This window comes from Helicoverpa armigera, chromosome 26 (assembly GCF_030705265.1).
Source record: "Helicoverpa armigera isolate CAAS_96S chromosome 26, ASM3070526v1, whole genome shotgun sequence".
In the NCBI taxonomy this organism is placed as follows: Eukaryota; Metazoa; Arthropoda; class Insecta; order Lepidoptera; family Noctuidae; genus Helicoverpa; species Helicoverpa armigera.
In genome coordinates this window covers 868705-888783 of record NC_087145.1, presented here as the reverse complement: position 1 = coordinate 888783, position 20079 = coordinate 868705, and the positions used below count along the sequence as shown (strand labels likewise).

Here is a 20079-nt window from a genome sequence, read left to right as displayed (position 1 = left end):
GCCGGCGCATAGGTCGTTAACCCAGCCTAGACTATCGATCCTAGCTGTCTCATAAACAACAGGCAGTTTACGTCTGCTTAGCACACAGGCCTACCCATGGACAGACTTATCGATCCTGGGAAACCCTAGCTCGTGTGATGGTATCAGTGAAATATGCTCCTTCGCGCGTGAATAATGTTCCTTTGCAGTTGTGGGAATGTAATGAATTCACCTGAATTGTAGGGCTGGTTTGTATCTTACTTGTTGAGATCATCCACACATAATTGTTCCAAGATCCAGAATAATCCTGCTTTGTGCGGAAACTATCTCCAAAATTCAAGTCATGCTTTCAGGAATCCAGGAGAAAAGTCTGAACCGAAAAAAAACGTAATTAACGTGTATGATTCCTTACACGTTACTGCCCTGTATCGTTTCACACAAGCAGCGTGTAGCAAATACTCCAGCGTTCGTCTTTACGACTTCTACTAATGTCTTTTTCCTGTCTTTCGACTTTTCTACCGAGGATAAATACGTCTTGCCTGTGATGAATTGGTGTTCAGAACAAAGTTATTTCAGGGATGCTAAATTGACTTTCTTGTTTACTATGCTTGCGTTCGTAATGTTTTATGGCTATTTGAATCGCAAGTGGTGTCATATCTTTTATTAGATGTGCTCTAAAATTTTTGATTTATTTATCATGTAGCTCTTCGATATAATGTTGCTAGGCTAGTAAAGCTTTTTCTAATTGTTCCAGTCTTTTGATGACCTTTTCATTCCCGCTGTCTACTTCGCCGTCTTTCAATATTTCGGTCTCCCAAACTTCAATACCATTTTTACTATGATCGTGTTACGATGTATTAATTTGAGTGACGTCACGAGTTGTTCGCAGCGTGTGTTAGCACGTAACCGCAACGCATTACTAGCTCTAAACGAAGCGGAAATTGCCAGTCGGGTTTTATTTCAACCAGCCACTTCGACTGTTTCGTTTTCAATCTGTTGTTGTTTAGGATTAGTCATCAAGTCTAGACCGTCATAAGTTCTTCGCCTTTCTTACCAACGTATCTGAGGCTCTTTTCTGATGACATCGACCTTAGGATTGAAAGATCTTATGATTAATGGCTTTCAAGTTTCAAACTCTTTCGAAAACGCATTCTTCCTTTTGGAAGACTCAATACCTAGGTTTTAACGGAAATCTTTTACGTTATTGATGACTAAACTCCTCCGTATCGGTAATTACGTCATGAATGCTATACCACGTCATTTCGCAGACGCAGTTCTACAGGAACGTACAGACCAGAACAAAATGCGTTACGTGACGTGCGTGCACGCCGAACCACTTGAAACGAAGTCGCGTGTCTTATGCCTTCCTAAGACGCTGGCGATCATTAATTACTATTTCTGAGAGTGTTTTGCTCGACTGCCCAACGAGGGTAATACTGGAGTTCAGACAAGATTAGCTGGTTTTAGATGTCGAATGAAATCTTGCAATAAAAGAATGAACGCGAAAATGTCAGTTTAGGAAGCAAATATGCTTTGAGAGGATTGCCACTTCGCTTTTAAGTCATAATTTGTAGTTCTTACTTGGGATAAGAATAACAAATATGGTTATAATAACTAAAAGAAGAATTATTACTGTCTACTATAAATTTTAATCTACCAAAGGTGTGAGACGAGATATGGGCAGTAAGAATTTGCACCTGTCTTGTCCGTGGGTGGTATAATGGTGTTCAGTTAATTATGCATGCAGTCTAGCCTAGAATAGATTACCCGGAACTGTCTGGGGTGGTTTGTCGTACCGTTGCATTGCGTGGGTGACTTGCCATGTAAAAACTATGTGGATATGTTGGTAAAACGGGATACGTAGTGTAGACTTGACATATGTTAATTTAATAGTCAGTATGCTTTCATTGGACTTTTCTATGTAGGTACAAGATAGCTTTACCTTAGTTGTTCCGTATTCTCTTATGGAATTTACATGGTTAAAGCGTAACTTATTTGAAAATTGAACCAAAACTTGTAACTAAACAGTTTCGTGTGTAGGTTGATATAATAATACAGTTAGGCAATAGACAAAACAACTACATGACCTATTTAGGTTAAATATAGAAAACCCCATTTATATTCCTCTTACAAAATATCATCCGAGGTCGCACTGCATGCTTTCCAAAAACAATAACAATTACACAATATACCTATTGTTCGTGCTGATAAGCCGCCATTTTGGATCTTTTTCCCCGTTTCGTAGCAAAATTACCATAAGCGTTTATCCCAATTGTTTTTATTGCAGTGGTGTGTGTTTGGGCTTACCTCATTTTATTTTATCCTATCCTAATAGTGTGAACGCATCCTATTATGAAATTGCTAGGGTTGCACTCCATTGTACATAATCTTAATTAGGTGAGTTGAATGTTACTTAAATTGGAGGTGACTGTTTTTTGACTAAAATAGACGATATTCCGTATATACCTTTGTGTTGTGCCTGGAGAAATAAAATGATGGACGAGCGTGATAGATTGAAAATCCGATAATAGTGCTCTCTATACACAAGGATATTTTTGTTACGATACTTCCTTCATATACAGAGAAAGTTTGAAACAATATAGTAATCGGATAATCAATCACATCTATCCCTGAACAAAACTAGCACAGCATGAAGTAATGTTATTCGTAACAAACTTGCTAACCCTAGCGATAACGTAAACACATTGAACGAAAACACTTATAACAATAACACTCACTAATTTTAGACACTCACTGAATAGTTACAAAACTCTTACTTGATTTATGTACTGTGGAAATACAAAGAAAATTCCTCTTAACTATGTCGTGTTGGTTTTAACTTTTACTACTGCAATCTTTGTAATAACAGCTGGGTAACTAGTTTACTGCAATAGAAGCGTTTTAAGAATGGATTTTTGGTATTTTTTATCTTAAGTGAAAAAGAAGACTGTAAGGAAGAACTCGCTAGCTTGCCAGTTTCCATATTACTCAAAACGGTTTTGAGGAAAGCCAAAAAGCAGTGGTTTGTGATCCTAACTTGAGGCATATACCATCCATTTCTTACACTACAACAGCAATTACAGGCCCAATAACGTCTGTTACCAAGTTGGAAAGGCTAGCACGTTTTAGTCTTTCTTTCCTATGAGGTTATGTAACCCTGTCAAGGGGCGGGCGTGTCCACATGAGGTTGGTTTTCATTACGCCCGAGGACCTCCGCAAATTGTTTTACTTCATACGGAGTGTTATCAAACAAACTAACCGTGTTTGTCTGGTTTTGATTGCGTGCTTGATTGAGGTGCTAATACTTTTCACTTTTCGTTGGGTAGACGTAAGAGTGTGCTAAGTATATTTCTGCTGTGTAATTTTACAGAAATTGTAGTTTCATTATAAAGGCAACTGAATCTATTTCCTCCTCGAGGGGTCCATTGATAGGTCTCCCTAAAAAAAAAATACTTCTAGATTTTTTTTGACACAACCACAGGTTAAAACAAATTTTCTAGATTATTCTAGAAGAAACAGAAGCTTTGCAATCACGGCAAAGTAACAAACGCCCTAACATGATCCGCAACATATAATTTTCCGTGAAACTCCACAAGTACACACGTAATGATGCCGACGTCTCGTTTGCACGTCTGTGTCGTTGTGCAACGCTGACGCAACGCAGGACAATCGCAGCTGAACAATGGACGGAGATAATGACTGTACTGAAACACAAAAGATAGTCCTTCGTGTTTTTTTCATTCGCCATTTAGATCTAAGATCTTCAGAAGAAGGGCTGCAGGATTGTTCGAAAGAGTTAATTTGGGCCGAGTACATGAAGGGCTTATAAAGGAAAATTATGGGGGTTATTCAGTAAGAGTTTGACACTTCCTCACGCTGCTAACCCACGACGTTAAGGGTCATTAGATGAATTCCAATAAAAAAATCTTCACTAGCAAACATATGCTTGCAATCGCGTGGATATTTTATTAAACAGATAGAGATAGAACACTGATACTTTAGAAAAGAGAGGTTAAATAGGTTATGAGAAAGGTGTCCCAAAAGCACCTCGGGTAATTTGAAGAGGGTCCGCGACCTTGAGGTCAATATAGTCAAGATTCTTTTGGGGTAAAGGTTTCGCGGCTTCAAATATGTATCTGTTATTATATTGAAGTGCCAAAGGCGATAACAAATCATGACATACTTGCAGTTCATAAATTCATGAAATACTTCATAAGAACTTATAGTATATTTAACTTTACGAGTACGTAACACGGTGTGCCAAGAAACTCTGGTTCTTCTAAGTAATAAACTGTATTGACCGCAGAAAATTAACAACAAACGTATCGACAGGGGAATTTCAGTTTTTCCTCGACAAATTGGATGTTGTTCTGTTAGTTTATTTTCTGTTTTGAGAATTGAAGGTCGGGAAAACTAACATTTTGACCAAATTGTTTCTTTGATTGGGTTATACTAGTTACATGACAGTGTTGTTGATATTTATAGGAATTTCTTGATTCTTTACCTAGTAGCTATACTAATATGCTTAACTTGCTTTTTATTAAACAAGTAAATATAACATGGTAAGGAAAGCATGGTAAAGCAAAAAGCATAGGTGCGTACACACCCACTTTTCATAACCTAGTTGTACATCCATACATTGCGAATTATGCTGGCGAATTTCGAGTCTAGACTACCAGAAACAAGCTAGTGATGTACCCAGAACACGCGGTTTCCTATTACCCAAATCGATTACTTCCCCTAGGAAAACGTGTTTCGATGATTACAACTCGCGCAGATAGCTGACCGCCCTTAGCCGTGCATCTCACGCATGCGTAGAACCGCTGGGCTTCTGTCAAACCCGCGCATGCGTGGTAGCGCCGGCGGCCCGGTTGCCGTGTGCATTGTTTGACGAAACTGCATATATTACGAAGTAGGAGATCCTTGACCCCGGCCTGGCTGACACGGCGATATCAGATCCAATCTAATTTATGATCTAACGAGGATAGAAGGTTAATATTGCTACTTTATTCCTTAACTGTTGTACTATTTTGATTGTAATTTTATTTTATGTGACATTGTTGTTTTTTTGCCACCAAACAGCAGGTCTTGTTGCTCCGCCTACGCCTAAAATGTCCTGTCTATTGAAGGGACGGTATTTGCGGTTTCCTCATTGATTTGTCATCGGTTATTAGTCATAATATTTTCTCATATCGGCCCATCGCGGATTAGAAAGGCGTTTCTCTTTATTTTGAAGTCGATATTGTCTGTAATTGTTTAGGAAGATCGACAGATAAATGTTTATAAAACATGGACGGTAGTATTGATCAGAATATTCGAGAGGTATACTAATTGGCGCGAATTTTACTGTTGCTAAGTTCCTGGGAGTTTCAAAGCGGATTATATTTTTAAGAACATGTTTGTTTCCTTAACAAATTGTTTTATAATGATGTTTGTTTGTTTCAGAGGTCGTAGCGTTGCGTGATATCGGACGCGCGCGCGGTTGTCGAGCGGTCGTACATTGAGAGGCCAGTGGCTAAGCACCCACCATGAATGAATTGGACAGCCTGCGACAGGAGGCGGAGACGCTCAAGAATGCTATCAGAGTGAGTACTGCACTTTACACTTGTCTTAATACAAAATCACTGGAAGAACCTTTTTTGGTGGTTCATATGATCTCTTCCGCTATGGGTGCAGCGTGAGGGAGTGTCAGACTCTTACTGACAAAACCCACTATGTTCCTTCTGGGGCCCTTTATGTACCAGGGCTGTGGTGACTCTTTGGAACAATCCCGCAGCCCCAACACGGTAAAATGAAAAATTTACAACATGGTAAAATTCAGATTTATAAATCGCCCTTGACTACGCCTAACGCTGAATGTCCTTAAAGTGGCTTTAAGGGTAGGCTAATAATTCCAAATTAAACTTTTCGAATTTCCTGTCCTCTTTTGGGTCCATATTATTATGGTAGTATAATAGTTCCAATTTAGGGTGGACGCTCACTGTTTGACGGAACTTAATCTGCATCATTATTTCACTTTTCTCTGTCCACTACTAACCATCCTATCTCCTTGTTCAGGATGCTAGGAAGGCGGCATGCGACACGTCGCTGGCGCAGGCGACCGCCAACCTGGAGCCCATCGGGCGCATACAGATGCGCACGCGACGCACGCTGCGCGGTCACCTCGCCAAGATCTACGCCATGCATTGGGGCAGCGATTCCAGGTAACACGAACCTTCTTTGAATTGGAATGATAACAAAATGCATACGCATGGAGAACTTCCTCCTTTTTGGGAAGTCGGTTAAAAGAAATTACGCTGGAAGGAGTAAACTCTTGTTAAAAAGAAACCAGTGTCGACAATAACTAGCGTTTGCTTTAGCTGCTGGCTGGAGTCATATTGAATAGGCGACAAACAAAAAATCTAATCCTTCCTCTTCATGGTTTTATAGTGTAGAAAAAGTTAACTTTTAGATGCCACGTATCGTGATATGTGGAATAGTAATCATTTAAAATGTTACAACTTAGGTAATATTTGTTATTATGTTACATAATATCCTTTAGATGGCCTAGAACTTATAAAATGAACTCTATCTCCAAAGCATAATGTACAAAATATTTTAAAGCAAAAGTCATAAATGTAGGCTCAGTTCAAAGACCGGTATGTGCGTAGATGAGCAAAAAATATGTTAATTTTGTTATTGGAGTAAAACTTGATTTTATGTGCGTCGGCTTGTCTTAAAAATTAATTATTCCTTGAAATGTTTTGCTGTCCTTTAAAATCATTTTTTGTTGTGTTGACAACATCTATTTTCGCCCAAAAGGCTTACTTTTTCTCACTTTTACTCAATAGCTGCTGAATATTTATGAAGCGGAAAGTATGATAGGCATGAGGAGATTCTATCCACCTAAATACTAAAGTAACTCTTTATGTAATGCTCGCCAAAACCCGATATACGTGCAATTTTTAAAAACATAGTCTAAAGCATAGAGAAGTGGGATTTTTATCCTGTTGCGGAGCAAGCAGATCGTATGGGCAACAAAACAACAGCTGAATAATTAGGTAATGAATGATTAAGAAATAATTTCAACCAAGGGAAACCCACATTACCTTTGCAAAACAAACAGTTTCTCCGGGCAAAGTCTATGAGTCACATAACTTGCAGTGACGTGCCTTCGTGACCGAAACTGTACTGTTAAGATGTCATTGTGTTGACGAGCCGATGGTATCGTAAAATGACCTATTTATTGAGGAAATACTTGTCTCTGTCACGTGGGAATACGTCATCAATTTTTGTTGGTAGATGCTTGGTTAGGTCTGTAGTTTTCGGGCTGATATTTAGCCTGTAAGTTGGAAGACCTAATGGGAACCCTTAAAATGAGTGAAATGAAAAGACAAAAAAGAGTTGAGTGAAATGAAGCTTAAATACTCCATTGTGTTATTTATTCTACCATTAGTAGGCTATCCGTCAAGTTTATTATTATTCTTTTTAACCGACCACTGCCTGAAATAAGATTTGAAAGACATTTTTGAAAACACAACATACATACAAACTGAAGACACACACTTATTCTGAAACTACATAAATCTTAACGCCATCTTCCTCCGCAATAAAATCCCAGCTTAAAATCAAGTTAATTTGCTCCAATTAAATAGAAATATAATCCCAGTGAAACGTAAACGGGTCGATAATAAATACATACATCATATTTGGACATCTGTGACGCCGGCACGATCTCGCCAACAATAATAAAATGCTAAATTTATAGTCCATCTGTTTGTTTTGTCGCGAAACTTCAGCTATTTCTTAAAAGTCACCGGAGTTTTAGTCTAGATTCTTGATTTTAAATGTCACATAATGACTATGTTTTGAAGATTTTCAAATTTATTATTGTAAACTGACTAAACAGTCACAGGGTAAAAAGTAGCCTATTTATGCTATTTAAGCTATTTAATTGACAAGATTCATAAAAATCCATCCAGCAGTTAAGGATAACATACATTCCTTACAAACCTTCGCATTTATAATATAAGTAGGAAGCAGGATTACAGATTTCTATTGTTACTATCTGCCATTAACGTACATACATATTAGATAGATCGTTAATTTTATTAGTAACTGACATTTGTATGATCTGTCATTCGTAAGGTCGATTAATTAACGACATGTGCACTTTGTCATAAGTCAAACAATAGGACCGACATAAAATCATTACTAAACATATGTTACTCACTTTTCCTGCTGATATTAGCAGCCAATGACCAACATTCATTTTCCTCTACTAAACAACAATTCATTCAACAAATATAAACCTTATTTTCCTAGTGATAAAGTTGAAAATAACACCTGTTTCAACTTAAGGATAGCCCAGTCATTCTAACCACGGTTTTAATATCTAACCTGACAATATGACGTCAATCGGTAAATGAAAAAAGATTCTTAAGAAATCACTAATTGATTTATTAATTATTTGTTTAGTCATTAGTGAAATTTAATGATGTGGTTTATCTTGAAATCGTCACATTGTTTTGACTTTGTGAATCGTAATAATAACAAGGGTTTAATGACTTAGCTGATTAGTAATATTAGGTACTTGCCAGATACTTAAACATCATTGTTAATTAGTGTATTTATTTACTCTTCGCGTAGGAGTTATGTTTATGTTTTGAACAGAGTGTATCGGATTGCAAATATTGTTGATGCGTAAACCATGACGGAAAAACTGATGGAAAACTCTTTATGTTATTTCTTACATACCTATCTATTTTACAGTAAAAATATAGCATATAATATGTATGAAATTGTTGAATCTGGAAGTAAGTCTATCTTTCACCCCAAAACTACTGCACCAACTTAATTAAAAGGTATACCTACTGATAATCTGGAATGTGAGAAAGGACCTACTTTATACCCATGTGTTTGAAGTAGTTCCTTGGGGACGCTGGTGAAAGTGCAGGAAAAAGCTAAAAGACCAGTTGGCTGCAGCATAAAAGAACTAGTTGGCAATTGCCAGATTCAGAGTCAAATGTATTTATTTCCAAAAGGCTAAGCCTTTGCAGGCTCTTATATAACGTCGCATTAGTTGCACTTTTCACGATTTTAAAACTAAGACTCATTTAAATGGCCATGATGATGATTTACAATGCTTTATAACTTTCCTTCTTTTGGTTCAGGAACCTGGTATCGGCGAGTCAGGACGGCAAGCTGATAGTGTGGGACAGCCACACCACGAACAAGGTGCACGCGATACCGCTGCGCTCCAGCTGGGTGATGACGTGCGCGTACGCACCCTCCGGCTCGTACGTCGCGTGCGGCGGTCTAGACAATATATGCTCCATTTATAGGTAAGTGAGAGATGATAAGAGCTGGTGACATAGTTGGTAAAAGAATCGATTCCTTTGTCTAATGATTGGGTTCGGGGCTGCGGGATTGTTTGAAAGAGTTACCGTGGTCCTGTTACACAGGGTTCTAGTCATTCTAAAGTCTAGAGCCTACTATGTACCACACACGATACAACAGGTACCTTTGTCTACCCGGCACGGTGGTAGTAGGTCTGATACTAACACACATTGAACCCTAGCCTAGGTCCTGGGTTTTTGATCTATTTCGAGATTAACTAATTGTTCAATGTTTGACTGTAAAAAAAAATCTGTCAAATTGTTGACTTATTTGTGTCAGGGAACCGCCAAGTATTTTTTTTGCCGAATGCTTCTCATTAGCAATTGTTACAATTCAACGCCAGAGACCGTCAGGTGGATTTGAGAAAACTGACAACGGGCTTGTAAGGTTACTAACCCTACAGCCTAGTCGATAAGAAAACGTTTTCAGTCAGTTTAGAAACTGTTTTTAATTAGCCAATTAATTTAGCAAAAGCGCACAATACACAGCGAAATATGATTATCAATTTATCATTATATACCTATTACCTACAAGTATAAGGTATTTGACCCTTCACACGAGCCGCCGCGTCGCGATACGCAGATAAAATACTTACCCTACTTTATACTGAACAACAACAATGCTTCTCTATACTTCTGTTGACCTCGATGATAATGATCTACTGATAAAGGAAGCGAGACAAACTTTACATCTTATCGGACTTGGATACATAACCGATTGATAGATGTAACGTTTAAATAATATTTGTTTTTAACAGACATTATCAAACAAACTTAAAAATATTGAGGGAGACATAAAATTGTCTCCTTTTCGATGATGGTTGAAACAATGAGTATTTAGTTGAATCTAAATGTCCAAAAATTTGAGATGTTGTGTGGTATTTATTTATCAAAAGACAAACCACTTCAAACCCAATGATAGGATTATGCAGTATCATGGTATTAGCCCCTTTTCAAAACCATATTATTGTGTAACTGCGGAATTCAATAACTTTTCATATACAAGCAATACATAAGCCATAACAGTGTACCTATGCACAAGCAATGTCAATTTCCTATCTCTAGTAAGTAGGTAAATGCCCAGATAGGATATTGAAATCCGCCATAAGTTGAGAATTAAAAGTCTAAACTGAAACTTAATCTAGTCTTAAATCTTGATAATCTGTTTATTCATTCCCCAATCTTCCTGTCCTACGCAGATATTTCATCTAGCTCTTACATGACATCCAAAATCAATAATTTAACGTATCCTTACAACTGCTAATTTGTATTCTCTGACATTTCAGTTTGAAGACGCGCGAGGGCAACGTGCGCGTGTCCCGCGAGCTGCCGGGCCACTCGGGCTACCTCTCCTGCTGCCGGTTCCTCGACGACAACCAGATCCTCACCAGCTCCGGCGATATGACATGGTCAGTCTTCCTCACCAACCCTAATATATTTCAGAAAATGCATTAGCTTGAACTGTTACCCAGGGGTATCAAGTTGTAAAGGTTAGATAGGCAAACAGTTTTGTTGCTGGTTAGTTGTTTTAAAACATTACAATGCGCTAAGATTTTTTACAATGTAGGTACGCAATATTCTTTTTGTAGCCAGTAAAACTTTATTTGTTGAAAATTCTTGATTAGTGATGGTTGTAGTGAAAGAAATTCCTAATTATTCACAGTTTGTTATTGAATCCGTCACAATTTCCATGTTTTCATTACATTCTAATTTGTTCCGTTTTTGTAACATTGAAATATTGTGAATTTACATAGTTCACTCTGTTATGTACTTAAACATGTGTATAATTTCTGTCAAATAAGTTTATATCTCTTAAGTCAGCTATTCGACACGTTGCATATTCGCTATAGCCTTTTGTTCTTACGTTTTCACTGTAGTAACTTCGAAATTGCATATGATTATGAGGACAGTTATAAGAAGCCTTGTCAAGACAGTGTACTAACCATGTATTTTGTTATACTAGCGCCCTGTGGGACATCGAGACGGGCCAGCAGTGCGGGCAGTTCACGGGGCACACGGGCGACGTGATGTCGCTGTCGCTGGCGCCCGACCAGCGCACCTTCGTGTCGGGCGCCTGCGACGCGTCCGCCAAGCTGTGGGACATCCGCGACTGCGCCTGCAAGCAGACCTTCCCCGGCCACGAGAGCGACATCAATGCCGTCACGGTACGTGTGTCTGATGCATGTGGCCATAGCACATGATTCCTCGCTGGACACTGAGGTGCCATCATGTAATCAAGAGACTGCCACAGCACTGTTCAGCAACAAAAAATGAAAGTTGTGGAAGGTTCTTGTCACGCGTTAGCAGATTTGTGGCAAAACTGACGTTAGGTTACAAGGAAGCAGCTGATGGAATATCAGTGTTGACACAGCGGGCGTGAATATTTAGGCCCCGTTTATACTCTTCTTCCTCCTGCCCTGTTCCGGGGAGGAGGCTCCGTTTATACTCACGTCTGCAACAATGTATGAGGCAGAATAATTTCAGATTTTAGTCAGTACTGTTACTAAATCTGCTGGTTACAAATCGTTGGGAACTTATGTAACATAATTTTTATTAATGTCACTTAATATTTTTGTCATTATTTCAACAACGTACTACTTTTTAAACCAAGCACAAATAACTTACTTTAAACTTACAATTCCAGTTCTTCCCATCCGGGTTCGCGTTCGCGACGGGGTCGGACGACGCGACGTGCCGCATGTTCGACATCCGCGCCGACCAGGAGCTCGCCATGTACTCGCACGACAACATCATCTGCGGCATCACGTCCGTCGCCTTCAGCAAGTCCGGCCGCCTGCTGCTGGCCGGCTACGACGACTTCAACTGCAATGTGTGGGACTCTATGAAGAGTGAACGCGCTGGTTAGTTTCACCTACACAATAAAGACAAAAAAAAATTGTCCTCAAAAGGTTCCGAAGCTACTGAAGCTCGATTGGAAAAATACTTTCGCTATTGGGAATCTACATGATCCTCGTGTAACATAGGCTATATTTTATCCTGTTATGGGCAGTAGTTCCCCCGGGACGCGAGTGAAACTGCGGGAGTATACAAATTATTGTGTTGCTAGCTGATTTCGCAACTGAAAGTGTCTCGGCAGCTGCTCCACTCTCGGATATTAGCTATATCTATTGGCTCCCTGATCAAATCAAAATGATATTCAATCAGTCTTTTTTGCTGAATTTCATCTCTTTTGTAAAGATTGATATATTTGTTTGATGTATTATCTAATGTTTTAATGAACTTTAACTTAGTTGCCACCATATGCAAAGGCACATCAGCACTGCCAAATCTCAACTGCAAAGGCCTGCTTCACAAACACAGAATAACAAGATATACAGGAACTCTTAAAAGGTTCCCACCTTACCTTAATATCAAATACTTCTCCTGTAACAATGTACTAAATGCTATGTTTTATTTGCAGGTATCCTGGCCGGCCACGACAACCGCGTATCATGCCTGGGCGTCACCGAGAACGGCATGGCCGTCGCCACCGGCTCCTGGGACTCGTTCCTGCGCATCTGGAACTAAGCCCCCACCCGCCCCACCCCGGACACCCCGCTCCACCCCACCACTCGTCTACTCACTCACTTGCTATACTATTCACCTGCGATGACGTCACGCGTTCTAGAAGCTTATAGATGCTTCCAGAACGTGTGACGTCATCGTCGCCGTCGGTAGCGAGTGGATGGTCATAACTTGAATGAATTTCTCGATGGTTAGCCCCAGTTTAGCCGGTGATGTCAGTTTCTAGTTTTATATATTCGATATCAAATGCGGTGTGTGAATGTGTTAGCTTCTAATTTTGATATCGTAACGCTGACGATGGTCTGTATTTCCTCGTTCGGTTCGGCCATCGCAGGCATTGAGGAGGCTCAATGATTAACGAAATTCGATTTTGTGAGACCTCAAGAACTTTGGTCTTTATTGTAAAGGGGCGGCTGTAACGGTTTATTTACTAAACTCTACACCTGTATAAAGACTTGTCCAGTCATCTTGTAGTTTATTATCATTAAACAATAATTTCTGATCTGATGCACAGAGGACTTCGTGTATATAATGTCGTATTGTGTTGTTACACTGGAAGGCACAATATACAGCGCAGTATGTTCGTACAATACAGCGCACAAACAACGCACATGCTTCGAAACTGCGCAAACACACGATACAATACGACTCGGCCGCGTCTCACGGGAACAAACCCGTACAAAAAACTCGCTTTATTTATTTATAATTATAATTTCTAACAATATTAAAAGCATTTAAACAACTTTTAGGGAGGTATGTAGTTTACATTTGTATGTATGTGTGCGTTAGATGTGCGAGTGTGTGAGCGTCACTACGGATCCATTGTTCACTGCATAACGTATATAATTATAATATAATGTAATGATTGATATATAATTAACGATAGACGCTGGACACCTTTCCACGGAGGGGTTCTTAGCTGCCGGAAACATTTTCTGTTTATTGGTAAGTAGAATTTAATGTTTTGCACCAATTTCAAGTATTTGTCAGGCCAAATGTAGGGTTCCGAAGTCCAAACCAAGATCAGAATATGTAATAAAAAACTTTTTGAATGATAAAGTCTTAAAATATTGGAGGAATTTAGGGGTGTACTTTATTTTGTTGCAAATATAATGTTGCACATTTAAGTGTTAGAAGTCGATGTGAAATAGCTTCTTCTATCTTTGTTTTCTATTACTGTTAATTCAGCGCGTTACTATATTTTCTTTACAATATCTGTCGTATAATTCTTTCTACATTTGTGTGTCGCTGATTACCAGAAATAGGAAAGAAATAGCCATAAGTTAAATTCTATTAATTGTATATTAGTAATGATTAGTTGAACACAATGTCTGACTCGTAACTCTTTGCGTTTCAGGTGACAACATCGCACAACAGAATACTATCTATAAAAACTATAATTAAAGAACCAAATATTAATTATAAATGTATCTATGCATAACTTATTGAATGAGAACATTATTTTCGTTTCTCGTCACTTTAATGTAATCCTATCGTGGGTGAGCTATATATTTAATATATGTTTTAGATTAGTCAACACACCGGTTTGTTATTAGTAAAGCGAGATTCTAATGATCTCTATTGACGAAAATCAATCATTTTTTGTACCAACGTAAGGGCGTTTGTACATGAGCGTAACGAGACGCAGTACATTGCGAGATTAGTTACTCTCATGTGCAAACGCCTTTACATGACATTCACGAATTGTAAAATGAGATCTAAATCTTAATCTAGGCTTTAAGCGTACAATTACAATGATTTATACTTTGACATGCAATATAATTTATCTATATCCAATATTATTTCGTATCATTACCCCTTGAGCGCACACCAGTTACATACTCATTAGAATTATACAAAAATCGTTTTTATATAAAACTGTAAACTTGTGTCGCTGTGTGTAAACGTAAATTGTGGCTGGAATAAAAAGCGAAATTTGTATAAATCTATTCAGTATCGTAACGTTCACCGACATTCATACTGAATTTTAAATTCTACAGTGCAGCTGAATAAATTGCTGAAATTTCCAATATAAGGCATAGTGCAGTGTGCAACACCGTCAAATAGATGCATTTCTTTTTTCTTCATTCCTTATTTGGCGTAGAAACTATTTATTTCTCGTGTAAAAATTGTTTATAAAGTACGTCTAAATATTAAAAGCCCTAATGATATAGTGGGGTTGTAAAGCCACACAAGGGCTGCATAAATAACCATTATTAAATAAAAACTATTTAAAATGGATATTCGCAACACTATGATAAAATCATCAGTTTATTTGCGCGGAACTAACACTTAGAAATTTGGCAAAAATTTGAACAGAGCAAAAAATTATCGAACTGTTTATTATCATGGAAAAGGACTACTATATACAACATAGTGAATTCTAGTCTTTAAATATATAAAGAAGGAAAAGTTTGACTTTGGGAAGATGGGATTTTGATCTTTTAAAATGTGAGGGGTGTACTTTCAAACCGGCTGTATTATGGCCGTCATTCAACAGTATTTTTGGCGCGAAATACAAACTAATTTGAGGAACTTCACAGGCGTTTTGTGTATTGATATTTAATCGTAATAAGTTAAATATTTTTCAGAATTTACTAAATATAAATCAAATATGTATGTATGTTGGTCAGAGGGAGGATAATATACTTTATTTCCAAAATCAATTAAAGAATTTTACATCTTTCGATTTGGGGAAATATTTCTTTTGTTAAGTTATCAAGTCTGTGAAGTTCCAACATTTTAAATGTTAAGTATTGTTAGTTCTCGCGTGAACAAACAGGACTATCATCATTATCATCACGCACCTATTTTATATGTTTATACCGCTTTCACTATGATTATTAACGTTAAATCATATTTAACTTACATTGTATTACCACTACCCACAGAATTTACTAGCTAAACATACTGCGCCTATGTTATATAACAAGGCGTAGATTTTAACGAGTATTTTTCGTGTAGGTGGAGTTAAACTAATGTAAGCTAAATATGTTCTAACATCACATGATAGTACTTAGTCCGTCTTCGATACATTTTGAAACGTTTAAAGTTGAAACATTTTCAATCATAGATGATTAATTTTAAAATAAGCATAAACGGTAGCGTTTTTAATGTCATGTAAGGGTTACCATGTTAAATGTTTCGTACAAGTTCGGCTCGTATTCACGCAAACATGATATGTTATCCCTTTACTATTACACGAGGGGCGAACATCAACGTCGTCCCCTAACGTTCATTTTACTAGACTAAGCTAGCTTTAGGTACGTAAGGATTAATATACATGAATAAAAACTAGGCATTTGTAACTCGAACATTCTGTGTTGCTAACTGCAAAAATTTGATGCCAATATATTTCTTTGTAACACTTAGTTATATTCGTTGCAGTATTTGTTGGGATTTTAAGCACAAAATATATTTTAATTATTGTTTGTCGGCTTTTTTAATTATACAATCGATGGATGGTTGTCGCGCTATTTGTTTTTTTATTATTTTTTTGTTTAAATTAAGCCTTTTTGTCTTAGATAGGTTATAATATAGATGTTTGTATTAGGCAGACGAAGTCAGACGTGGCGACTGTGAGAGCTAATAGTATGATTTGCTTTCGGAAACAATGTTGATATAATCGAGTTCATTTCTATAGTTTGTCGTGCTCAATTATCATAATATTTATATTGCACAAAGGCGGCGCAAAACTGTAAACAGATTGAATAATTTAACAATAAAAGCTCTAAAGACAAACAGGTGAATGTAATTTATTAAATAAAAAAATGGCATATCAAACAATTGCTTCGCCATTTTGTATTGCAAGGCAATCATCGGGTATATCATATTGTGTGTGAACTATTATGTTGATTAAACACGTTTTGAGAATATTCAATATCTATGTCCACGCATGCATCTCTTTGTCTATACGTAAGTCATGTTGCATGATGGGGATTGTTTGTCCAACGCCCAGCCGCGTGTGGGCTCGCATGCGGCTCCCGCAGCCCGCAGCACGCGTTGGACAAATAAATACGATGTAATCTGAAGTTAGCTCCGGTCTGCTAGTTTTACGCCTAGGATAAGACTCTTTTTTAAATAATAATAAAAATTGTTTTCTACTGTAACGGCTTCTTTTCAGATCAATGTACGATAACTATAATATAGCATTATATGATATGTATGATATTTAATGGATAGTTTTGATGGCTCATATTCGGTTTTTTGTCTATTCAGACCAATTTTTCTCACTTTTACATCATATTATTGGAATGGACTGCCATATTTTAACCTGTAAACTATAAATATACTTAAAAACGAGGGATAACAGATGGTATGGTTATCAGGGATTAAGCCTAATCTAGTATGAGATACCGGAACGTGACGCTAAATCCTCGAATTTGTTTGAAAGCTGAATATCCCTGGAATTGTATATCATATTCCTTTGAAAACTTAAAGGATTCGTATACCTTAGTTAACTTTTTATTTGCTAGTCCGCGTCTTTAATATGTTTAATGAAAATAATTATTCTTAGTGGTATAATACTAATTATAATGTATTGTGTAAAATATTTTTTTTAGTTATTATATCAATAAATTAAAATTTGTTTATTTTAATTACCTCTTTTATTCCTCTGTAGGGGAGAAATGTTCTGAATAACAAAGTACACTTGCATAAGAATTATATTAGTTGCAAAAAGTAACACACAAAAATTACACTATTATTACATACACAATCTAATAGCATTACTAACAACAACATGAACTTTTATTATAAATGTACTATCATTATCAGCTCAACAAAAATAGCAATATCGATTATCTGAGATCTTATGAAGCCTTGAGAATCTTAAGCGTACACGCACATTTGAACAACAAAACGCCGCAACAAACGCCGTAAACTTGGCACTTATATTTAGGTAAGGATATAAAATATTTGGGCGCCAACCTTGTGTATTTTATTGGGTTATGAAAATAACTAGCTACAATAAGCACTTCATAGAATCATGCAGAAGTACTGATTTTTACATGAAGGTATACATGTATTATACAAGCTTCATTTGTTTTGTTTTAACCGATTTCTAAACAAAGTAGGAGGTTCTCAATTTTCCGCACCTGATTTCAATAGTCTCGTTCTTTTTGAAGGCTGTCAAGTGACCTCCGACCGACGTCACACTTGTAGGACAGATAATCGCGCCGATTTCTTGTAGGATGTGTGAATTGCACTACTTGCACTATTGCTTCAGTTAGTTCTATTTTATACTACAAAAAACAGTCATCGATTATTATCGGACGTGGGCAGACAGCCCAAGATGGTGGTCACGGAACGAAAGGAAAAAGAAATCCGATCATAAAAATTTTCATTAGCGTTAACTATGTAGTATAAATATGCCTTCTGTATTTTACTTTATTGGTAAAGTGCGTACGCGCACACTAGTTGGCATGAACTGCGCATTTTGTGCGCCACTGGAGAACTGTGAACTGGGTTATTTTGATGCAGTTTAGTTGCAGTGATTAACGTTTATACTGAAGCGTTATATTGCTTGTTTTTGCGCAACCATCGTTGCCTATGTATCTAGTTTGTGATACTAACAGAAAATCTACTACGAGTTCCGAAAATCCGAAAATTCCGAAAATCTAATCCGAATTCTAGATGAAACTGCACGAAAACAGGTGGTGTAAGTTTTCGTCTTTGTCGTCACAAAACATTGCGTGAGTTGCTGTGCAGAAACCAATTTTCAGGTATCAGCGAGTGATGGAGATAGAGGAGGGGTACTACATGCAGCTACGCTTATGACTGTCAAAATTATGGCGATCTTTGGTCCATTTCTCACACTATACTCGATGGGGCGCGCCATCTTATAAATTAAATTTTGCACAAAATTGACCAATTTGAATAGTACCTTGTCATTTGCCTCGTATCGATTCTTCTTCTTTTTTATTATTATTATTTTTGTTATGCATAGTTTGGTTTAGTTTAATTTAAGTTATTTTTAATTTGAACGTTGTGCGCACCTATAATTGACTAAATATGTCAATTATAGGACTTATTGCAGTTGTAAACGTGTATATGTGAGGGTATTTGTAAATAAGTTGTTGGTGTGCCTAAATAAATAAATAAATAAATCAAGTTTTCCTAAAACTGCTAAACATTTTATCCCTTACACTAAATGGTTTCCTCAAAAAAGGTGTAGGAGAAACCACAAGAACAGTTAGTACCTACGTCATATTTACAGGTGAGCAACACACCTGATGTAACTCAACACCCACGTAAAACGACAAGCCGATTTATTCTTAGTGAGGCACGCAGCAATATTGCCAAAGATATCTACACACAATCACTTGCTTTCATGTCGTCAATCCGTCTGACTGTCCCAAAACCGACCTTGTTACACATTCAACGTGAAAAATATAGATTAAAATAGTATAGAGATCCATTAATCTAATTTAAAGAACACGGCGGAAATTAAAAATCAACGTCCAAAGTATTTCTGAAATTCAGAGGAATCGTTTTAGTCTTATTTATTTAACCCATTTAATGTTGATGGCATAAGAGCACAGTAAAGCTTCAGTTACAGATGCCATATGTTTCTGTTATTAAAGAAAAATATATGTTAAATTATGATGTTATTGGTTGGGGTATACAAAGATAGTCGTCCGCCCCTAACATGAAATGGGAGGAGAATGAATGAAAATGAACACCATACTTTGTGCAGCACATTAAAATAATCTTGGAAGAATCGTCTTTCTTAAGCAGACATACCTTAGGGTGAGGTAAGAAAATCTCGTCTTTCACATTTATAGGGTTTGTTTCAGTTTTCTATAATTTGAAAATGCTAATTTTGATCAAGATCACAGAATTTCTCACAGAAATAATATAGCTTGTTTACATTGCAGAATAACATGACTGTAGTTTCACCCACTTATTTCTAGGAATACGTGCGCATACGCACGTTTGTTTTATCGCGTAACTGACCATAAAATTGGTCAAAGCGGCAATGTTCTACGACTATTGTTATGACAATAGTGAGTCGCGATTGTTTTTGTATGAATTAGTTACCTACTGTTTGACATAGGTACATAATGACACAGGTGAGTGTACAAATATGGAGGCAACTTGTGCTGATTACCGCGGCAGCTGCATTGATGAATAAGTCGAAAAGATAACGCCAAGTCAATGGTAGGCATATTTAATTCTTTGCAGCAGAATTTTAAAA

At 37.2% G+C, this 20079-nt stretch overlaps 1 protein-coding gene across 5 annotated transcripts in view; it reads left to right on the top strand.

Annotated features, from left to right (window-relative positions):
- The window catches only part of LOC110379034 (guanine nucleotide-binding protein G(I)/G(S)/G(T) subunit beta-1), a 30545-nt gene extending 13066 nt beyond the window's left edge, over positions 1 to 17479 (top strand). For 3 of the 5 annotated variants that reach the window (XM_021338534.3, XM_021338533.3, XM_021338535.3), the window contains exons 2-8: positions 5425 to 5564; positions 6037 to 6182; positions 9132 to 9302; positions 10643 to 10765; positions 11320 to 11521; positions 12001 to 12217; positions 12778 to 17479. In XM_021338534.3, coding sequence (XP_021194209.1) covers positions 5508 to 5564; positions 6037 to 6182; positions 9132 to 9302; positions 10643 to 10765; positions 11320 to 11521; positions 12001 to 12217; positions 12778 to 12884 — 1023 coding nt within the window. In that variant the 5' untranslated portion in view covers positions 5425 to 5507 and the 3' untranslated portion in view covers positions 12885 to 17479. Of the gene's footprint in view, positions 1 to 4833; positions 4971 to 5424; positions 5565 to 6036; positions 6183 to 9131; positions 9303 to 10642; positions 10766 to 11319; positions 11522 to 12000; positions 12218 to 12777 lie in introns of those variants that run through there. The other 2 variants (XR_002429696.3, XM_049849683.2) reach the window with 2 other exon arrangements.
- The last annotated feature ends 2600 nt before the right edge of the window (positions 17480 to 20079 follow it).